Raw genomic sequence first — 9,070 nt, forward strand, 5'->3', positions numbered from 1 at the left:
CCCCCGCCGGGACTCCTCGGTTCCCCCCGCGCCTGCACATCCCCAGCCCGGGCCGGGTATAACGGGAGCCCCGAGCACAGGCGCTCCCTGCCCAGCCCCGCGGGAGCGGGCTGCTCTTTTTCCGATTTCTCGGTTTCCTACTCTCATTGACAGACACATCTCCCCCCTCGTGTGCATCCCTTCTCGCAGGTGCACTTAAATCGGGCCTGAGGGGGAGGGAACAAAAGGACAAAAATTAACTAAATATTAGTAATAATAATAACAGAGAGGGGGGAGCCAGCTCAAGCTGTGAAGTTAATCGTGAGGGAGGCAAAAAGAAAAAAAAAAAAGAATGCAACGAGGGAAAAAAAGACGGTTTAGTTAGCTTTTTTGGTGTGGTTTTGCTTGGGTTTTTTTTGTTTGGGTTTTTTTTTTTGCATGTGGTGGGGTTGGGTTTTTTTCTCTTTTTTGGCCTCCGCTGATTTCTTTTGCTTGTGTGAGCGTCCTGAGGAGAGCCTCAAAGCGGGCAGCAGTGAGGGGCTGGGTGGGTGTCCGAAGCTCAGCTTGGGGAGGTTGTTGGAAAGGAAAAGGGGAAGCCGAAGCGGGGGGAAAAAACCACCTCAGGACCTTTCTGAAAGAAAGAAAGGAGAAGATGGAACAATAGGCTGAGCGCCGTGGATTTACCTTGCTGCCTGGGATACAGCTGGAAGACAGCAGCGCCCGTATCGGTGTCACACGAGAGCAGGGATCTCTAATGAGACCGTATGTAATCTGCAAAAAATGCATCCCAAGCCACAGGCGAAGAAGCACAGTAAAGTTTGAGCACAGCTAAGAAAAATTCCCGCTACTTCAGCATCTAGTGCAGGTGTCTGTGTAAGCTATCACCAAGTCCCATGCCGGTGATCTCAGCTATGTTGTCAACAGGTTGCAAGAAGTGCTCGCAAGACTTTTTATAGTTTTCATGTGATTTAAACTCCTCGCTGAAAGAATTTTTTTTTTCTTTTTTTTTTTGCCTTTACTTTGTTTGCAGCCAGCCCTTTCTGATCCTGCAGGAACACTGTTGTTGGTAGTGTAAGGCAGGATTTTTTGGAGCAACTGGGTACCTCTGTACTGTGCTTTCCATAAACACCAGGTGTGTGTGTAGCGTGTCCCTGCCTAAATCAGCAAGAAAGTCATAACCCGTGGGTCAGAGTCAGGTACTAGTAGGCTCGTGGGGCGAGCGTTCTTTAATTACCACCCAAGACACACATCTTTTAACCTTTCACGTCGCAATACGTGATGGGTCTCCACATTAAAAGAAACTGCAAGGAAACCCACTGCATCTGCTTGGGTTTAGTTCAATCTGCCACGTTGTATTTCTGTGGGCTCTTCTTACTTATCTTTTTGCAAGTAAACAGCCAGTTTCAAATGGCAACAGTTGTCTCGGTTCCATTCGTGAGTAAAGTAAGTGTGTTTCCAAACCAACTTCAGAAAAACACGTTAAATGGGCTAAAACTTCTCATGAGTTTTGCATGCTTAAGCTTAAGTCACACGGTGCGTTCCATAAATCGGAACCCTGGCATTCCCTAAGTGTTTTAGCAGTCAGCATCCAGCTACGTAAACTAGACCAGACTTCAGATATAAAATATTATAGTTTTCTGCTTCAGGCTTTTCCCAGAGGCGGTGTAAAATAAATAGTTATTTGTTGTAATTGCAAGGCAAAGCCCCAAAGGATTAGACTGGAATCCTCACGTTCAGATAAAGTTGGACTAAACCTCGCTTCAGCGGAGACTCAGAGCAATAATGTGCTGGCACACGGCGTTCACCATCTGCATTCGGTAGCCATGAATATTTAAATTCCAGTGTTACTGGTATGGTTCGTATTAGGATGTCATGTATCGACGCATTCCTAAATTTTGCATGTAGCAGTCAGAAGGCAGGAGCTTGTTACGGAAATAGGCGGCCTGAGCGATTCTGGGGAGCTGCAAAGCCGTGCTGAGGGATACCGAGCTGGACGAGGGTGTTGGGATAGCGCTTTAAAGCCAGGACCACCCGGAGAAATACTTAGAAATCCAGGGTGGAGGTTTGGCGGATCGAGCCCACGTGGCTGGAGGGGGGTGCTCCCCGACACCGCGAGCCGATAATTAACGTGCTCCATGGATGGCTGCGGCGCAGCCGATGGGGCGCAGGGCTTTGCATCCCTGTCTCTTAATACCGGAAAAGGTTCAGGAAAAAACAGACAGCATCCGCGCCCTCCCGTGCGCAGCCATCCCAAAAGCTACCAGATGTACAAGACGTCCAAGTCTTCCGGTGAGGAAAATAAAGAGCTGAAGCCCTGGCAATGCAGAACAAGTACCAAGGTGCTAATGGAGAGGGCTAAAGAGAGGGAATCTTTTTTACTGTAGGGCACTGAGGAAGTAGCAGCATCCTCTACCCCCACTGCCTGAGCAAGCACACAAACTACTGCCTCTCATCTGTCAAGGACTGGAGAGTTGCTAAATCACACCTGTCTTCTGGAACGGGGCATTCTGTACTTGTAAAAATACAGATTCATGCAAGAACGATGGGGCAGAGCTTATTTTTCCTAGAGGAGGCTTAACGCAAAACTGGGTGAAGCCCTCCAGGATCGTTGGAAGGAAGCTCCTTCTCACGCCAGAGAAGTGCCCGAATTCTCTCACGGAACCGGCAGCTCCGCCTGAGTTACCCTAGAAGAAATAAAGTGGTGTCAAAAATGTGTCTGTTCTCACCGCATCTGCTAAGAACCTACAAAGAAATAAAGGCTGGTCAAAATCTGGAGGGGGGGTTGGACTGATATTAGAGCCCCTGTGAGAATCTCGCCAGGAAAATCCTCGCCAGGAGGAATCGCTCCTTTTCTGCCTCGAGTCTGTTTTACAGCAGTATTAAAAAGTGCCACCAGCGGTGCCACTCCTGACTACAAGCGAGGAGAGGGAGAGAAAAAAAGGCTTGAGTTTGTACTCCTACAGGCAGCAAACAAAGCTCTTACGGGTATGAACCTGTAACAGCCCCCTAGAGAAGCTGGTGAAACCTCCAGAGAAAGTTTTGCTGTGGGTTCTGACATCCAGCCCGGAGCGCACCTGTCGCTGAACAGTTGTTGAGCCGAAGCTTTAGGTTTGTGGCCGTTAATACAACATCTGATGTTTCCATCCCCTTGCTCCTGAATGTAGTCGTGTAAGAAGAGACAGGTGCAAGGGCTGAATTGTTCTTTGAGGGACAGTTTCTTGTAAAGCTCGGGAGATATTCAGTGCTTCGGTGGTAAATGAATCCAGTCAGAGTCTTAATCAAATCTCTCCAAACATTGTCTAGAAAGGGAACAAACAGAATGAATAATCAAAGCAAGGGAAAAAAAGAGGCAAGTCCTGGGGGGAAAGAAAAAAGGAAAAAAGGGTGTGTGGTTTTTTTTTTTTTAAAAAAAGCATGTTCTACCACAAAAACACACCGCTACAATTGGAAAGAAAATTCTTGAGCCGGCCCCAGTGGCCGCTCCCTGTGCTGCTGGAGATCAGATGTACGAAGCTGCAATTTTGTCTGGCAATTGGAGTGAGTTAAGGACAGGATGGATACCCGCCCACATTTTTTCAGCCTTCCCTCTGTCTCCTGACTTCTGTGGGCTTAAGTTACGTTCTTAATGCTGTTTCAACATCCTCGTCTTCTGTGCACGTCTCTAAGTGCTGCTCAGAGATCAGAAAAGGAGAATATCGCAAGGGACACTGTCAGAAGAGGTCACGGCGGGCACGCCTTGAAGAAACGTCGTTTGCAAACCCAGCAATCCTTTACCCAAGCTGCACCAGACGAGGGGAGTCTCACCCACCCGCTCGGGTAGGGAAGGTGCTAACGCCGTTCCTGGGTTGCTCCTTAACAGGTTTTTGGAAACCTGGCTTCACGTGCCCCATACAGAGCGTGCCTGTGGGTATATTCAAGAAAAACTCTTGGTTTCCCTGCGCCAGACATCCCTCGGTTTCTGGAGATCAGCAGTGTTTTCCTGGAAGTGTTTCCCAGGAGTCTTCCTGGAAGACAAATTTTTAAAACGCTGATGCCAAGGACTGCGTTTGTACCTATAGGAAGGTCGATCTACATGCTCTCCACACGTCAGGTGTTTTTCTCTCAGACATCCACTTGTCTCCATCCTGGGAAAGATTTCCCTATTTCCAGGTCCCTCTACTCCTTTCCTGCTGTGTTACTTTTTACACTCACCCTGGTCGTGTCCATCTTCCATCGCTCTCTCCTTTTCAAAGAGCGGCTGTCCTCAGTTCTGTCCCGCAGGTGGGAACACAGGCACGCACCAAGGTTTTGCACCTCCTCCTCCTGTAGGAAGTAGTGAGTAGCGCAGGCAGAAGACCACCCCCTCATTCTGTGCCTCTTCTCTCCCTGTTCATGCTTCTTTTCAGATAAGAAACCGTGATAACTTCCCTGCCTGCTCCTGGTGTTTCTCAAGGCAGTGTGTGTCCTCAGGCCGGGGCATATTTCAGCCTGGAAAATGCCAGCGCTGGTCCATAAAGCAACTTCTCTGTCATTTGGTTCCCGCGAGGAATCGTTGCTCCCAGGTCTGTATTTTGTCTCCCCGAGCTGATGGCAGGGAGGGCTGGAGCTGGTGCACAAGGCCTGGGAAGAGGACAGAAGGAGGACAAAAAGTCTGATATAAGGCACAAAGACTGATTTTGGCCCCCAGCTCAGCTGGCATCTGACGGATGAGTCGGCGCTGAGCGAAGGAGGACAGAGGTGTCCATCCCCGGCGGGTCTGTCCTATCTTTAGGCGGTGATGCCGTTACTGCGCCGGGCCGAGCAGAAGACACGTGCCCCATGCTGAGGGGTAGCTGGGAGCCACCGCGACTGCCGCCAAAGTCAGCTGGCTCGGGCGGCCACTCGTCACGCGGTGATTTTAGACTTGAGGAGCTCCGGGAGGTAACCTGATCAGAGTGGCGGTCGCTGAGGACTGGACGTTTTGGGAGCTATATTAAGAGTCCTGGAGCCACGCTAAAGGTTAGAGCAACTTTGTCCTCCTGTCAACGGAGACGTCTTGTCCAGTCATTCGGATGGGATGGGGAAAACCCTCTTCCTTCCTCTGCTGCTGCCTCCCAGCTAATTAATTCTGTGCTGGACACGGGCAAAGACTGCTCATCACCTCTAGCTGGGGAATGTGTCTGAAGCTGGATTTTATCCCTGCACGTCGGGGAGTGGCAGGTACCCCACTGGAGTGCCAGAGTGAAGGTGGCCTTCACAGACATCTCTTCTAGTGCTTTCTGCTTACCCGCATTGAACTCATCACCGTAAAGAACATGGGACTGTCTTCTCAAACCAGAAGCCCCGTGGTGACAAAACTCACTCTCCTTTTGGCAAAGAATAAAACCCAGCGTGGGAACAGCCTTCTGAAATTTCCAGTGCGCCAGGCACAGGTTTGTAGGTCTGTCTTCTTGGTGGCAAAAAAAAAACCCAAACAAAAACAACAACAAACCAACAAAACCTAGCAAACTTTTTTCTCATTAGCAAAGGTAATTTCTCTCGGGCAAGTCAAATTCCCAACGCTGGGGAGAAGCCTAGAGGGGAACTCGGAAGATTGCACACTTATGGGACTATAGATTTAAAAGCTCTCTCCTTATAAAGAAAGAAAATGGGTCTGTAGGAAGCTCTGCAAAGGCTGGGGAAGGCTCAGTCATGTTTTTCACTGGAGCCTGGTGTTGGTTTTATTCTCTGTATGGCTTGAACTTCTTTTCTGTTTTAGGGATTCTGGAGTTTATTAGCCTGGCAGTGGGGCTGGTGAGCATCCGTGGGGTGGACTCGGGACTCTACCTCGGCATGAATGAGAGAGGCGAGCTGTATGGGTCGGTAAGTTTAAGGTGGTTTTTTTTAAATGCCTTTTTCTAGATCACAGCACTACCTCGAGTCGTGTGTGAGGATACTGATTTTTAAGGATGGATCACAGTAAATTTATAACTAAATTTAAAAAACCCATGAGTTTTAAACAAAAGGGGAAGGCACATACTTCTTCTAACTAAAACAGATCAGATATAGAGGAAAACCACTGGGATTCCATAAAACACAAACAATGTTAAAGGACAGTGGAGGAAGCTGGGCTGGAGCCTCTGCTGGTGCAGCAGCACCTCTCCTGTCAAACCCCAAGGCTGCTCAGCAGTTTTGGAGTCACAGCTTTTACCAGAGCCTGCTGAAAAGGAGGGCACAAGCCTTTAAATTCCCTCCTGTGCTTTCAAACGCTGCAGCTCTGATGGTGAATCAACAGCTTCAGGATGGGTTCATTGAATTCTTGGACCCGTGTGCGTGTTAGGACGCACAAACAGGAGCAGGGTAACCCTTCGTCTGGAAGCAGGATTGACCTGAAGAGTTTTCTGGCCGAGGCTGCGGGGACACAGTCAAACCGCTGATCCAAACAGGGCAGAAGTCACGAGCCAGGTCCCCGAATAACCCTGGAGTTTAAAAATCTGGGCTACGTGGGTTGTACAATGAAGGCTTTTCGAAATCGGAAGCCACGACAGTGTTCTTAATTAAAGGTCCATACTGCAGCGCCCAGCAGCAGCATTAGCATTACAATGGTATTTTAGGAGACTACAGGACAAGGGTATTCTTACATTTTCAGCGAGTTTATTGTTTCCCTCTGGGCCCGTTTTGCCTCATCTGTGTGTCGATAGAGCCCGAGCCAGTCAGCCCTGCAGCAACACGTGGAGTCCCCTCGGGACGGGGACAGCTTTCCCGCCTCTCCCCGATAACCTTGTGCTGAGGGTTCTCTTAAGTTTTCCACCCATTTCAGAAATAATTAGAGCAGCGAAAGTCGCAGGCAGCACCTTGCGCCCTGCCCTGCCTGTACGGTGTTGGGCTCAGCGGGGACATCCTGGGGCTTGGCCAGGAGTAAATCACACCGTGCGGAGTCACCCTGGGCTCTCCAAACGCTTCCCGCAAACATGGTACCTCCAAGCAGCCCCGTGACCTGGGGGGAAGCAGCAGCCAGTTCAGCCAGCCAGCACTTGCCAACATGTTCCGAGTAGATGGCATCCTAAAAAAAGAACAAAACAACAAGGTCTGTATTTATCAATGGATCTGGGGAGGAGAAAGCCCCGGTTCCCCAGGTCTCAGATGGCAAGGGCTGTGGCTCAGGCTTTTGGAGGGCTCACAGCTCACCTCGGGGTTTATTTAGCAGCAAAACATTCAAAACAGGTTCTGAGCGCAGGTGAGCTCGTGGATCCTATTACAAAACATCCACTGCGGGCAGTAACATTTACTCGGCACGCTGTGTGCCCGAGATAAGACACACTCCCTACCCCAGCAGTTTAGGGTGTAAGTACAATGTTTGCAGTGCTGCAGCTTCCTACGTTGGCGGGCTGCCTTTCATCTGAGAGGACTCCCACGTCCCCCCAGGCGATCCCCCGTGGGGTGGGACGGGACATGGTGACACTGGCAAGGCCACCCGCGTCCTCGTGGGGCAGGGGGACAGCCCCGCTCCGCGCTGCGGCTGGACATATCCCCAGAACCAAAAAGCCATCGTGAAGAGGTCGCTGCCGCCAGCTCCCGGCTGTGAGGGGGCAAGGGGAGGGCTGGTTGTGGCCGCGGTGACACCCGCGCCATTGGATGCACAGCCCCGGGCTGGCACACGGTCATCGCGGCACCTGTCACCGCTGTAAATCTTCCCTGGGGTTGGACGTCCCCGGAGCGCGGCTCCCCATCCAAACCTCCCCGCGTCTCGGTGTGGGCTCCCATCCCAGCTCCCCGGCGCGTCAGCAGATGAAATCCCTCAGGAACGCTTTCATTGCATCGCAGCCTCCGCTCGGAGGGGCCTTGAACTTTCCAAGCGGTGCTTGCTCCCCTGTAAACGCTTGAGACGCGCTGCTCGCTCCTTCTCCCCCAAGAGAAGATTTTGGGGGGCGGGTGGTACCTGCCAGGGGGCAGCCCTCCACACAGGACACAGCCTGGCCACCCCAGCAGGCTCCAGCTTCAAACCCTGATCCCAGAGACCCAGCTGTCAGGTTTCGAGATTTGGTATGGCCTCGTTTGATTTTTTAATTTTTAGTTTTCACCCACCTTCTCCTCCTCTTTTTGTTTCTTTCCTCCTCCAACTTCAGAGGTCTTTGGGTCCCAGCTTTTACCCATTTCCATCTCCCACCCAGGGGAAATGTTGCTGGCAGCGCAGTCCTCAGGGCAGCCAGGAGGAGGTCGCTGGGAAAACTATTGGAAAACGAAGGAAGGAAGAAAAGATTTAGTTATTTTTATTACTATTGACACAACGTCTTTCTCTTCCCGCAGAAGAAGCTCACACGGGAGTGTGTTTTCCGGGAGCAGTTTGAAGAGAACTGGTACAACACGTACGCCTCGACCCTCTACAAGCACCCCGACTCGGAGAGGCATTACTACGTGGCTCTGAACAAGGACGGCTCCCCCCGCGAGGGGTACAGGACTAAGAGACATCAGAAATTCACTCATTTTTTACCCAGGCCCGTGGACCCCGCCAAAATACCCGCCGTGTACAGAGACCTCTTCCACTACAGGTGATGTTCCCCGCGGCCGCCCCGTATACGTGGGCTCCCAGGCTTTTTCCCAGAGCGCTGTATCAATAATCATTCCGTCACTCCTGTAAGCGTAGACGACGTAGGAGAGCACTTACCTTGAACCCAGACACTGCTGTTCCTCCTCGTTTCGAGCGTGTATCGAACCTGCGTTATTTATGGGCTGGGGGCAGGGGAAGGGAGGGATCCCTACATATAATCTTGCGTTTGCATTCACTTTCTTTGTTGCTACAAGAGAGGCCGAACGTTCGATGTTAAAGGAACGAGTGGGCGAGCAAACCTGATCACCAGGGGGGCAAAGAAATTTAAACACCACCAACAGAAAACAAAAAAAAAGGAGAAGGAAAGAAACCAAAAAGACCACGGGACTGCTGCAGATGCTGCTGCCAAGCTCGGGATGGTTCCCCGATGGGAAACAGCGCCCGGCTTCAGCAGCCCGGGAGTTTGCTACGTGGATGATGCTACATGGACCGGTCCTGACGCGGGGGTTTTTTTCCTGCTGTCGGGGTGGGAATGAGGCGAGGAACATTATTCAGATGTAAGCATGGATACTGTGCATAAGGACAAAACTATTTATAAAAATGTAT

The 9,070-nt window shown here is 50.8% G+C and overlaps 1 protein-coding gene across 1 annotated transcript; it reads left to right on the forward strand.

Moving 5' to 3' along the window:
* The first annotated feature begins 5,628 nt into the window (after positions 1–5,628).
* On the forward strand, positions 5,629–8,787 carry FGF16 (fibroblast growth factor 16). The gene is made up of 2 exons (XM_009867195.1): positions 5,629–5,799; positions 8,224–8,787. The coding sequence occupies exons 1-2, from the start codon at positions 5,629–5,631 to the stop codon at positions 8,467–8,469; spliced, it is 417 nt and encodes a 138-aa protein (XP_009865497.1). The 3' UTR covers positions 8,470–8,787.
* The last annotated feature ends 283 nt before the right edge of the window (positions 8,788–9,070 follow it).

Source organism: Apaloderma vittatum, unplaced genomic scaffold (assembly GCF_000703405.1).
Source record: "Apaloderma vittatum isolate BGI_N311 unplaced genomic scaffold, ASM70340v1 scaffold22523, whole genome shotgun sequence".
In the NCBI taxonomy this organism is placed as follows: Eukaryota; Metazoa; Chordata; class Aves; order Trogoniformes; family Trogonidae; genus Apaloderma; species Apaloderma vittatum.

Excerpts from the sequence above, each read along its gene's own strand:
- FGF16 (XM_009867195.1), top strand. The coding sequence starts at position 5,629 with ATGTTTTTCACTGGAGCCTGGTGTTGGTTTTATTCTCTGTATGGCTTG. Across the intron at positions 5,800-8,223 it reads GAGGCGAGCTGTATGGGTCG|AAGAAGCTCACACGGGAGTG; the intron begins GTAAGTTTAAGG and ends CTCTTCCCGCAG.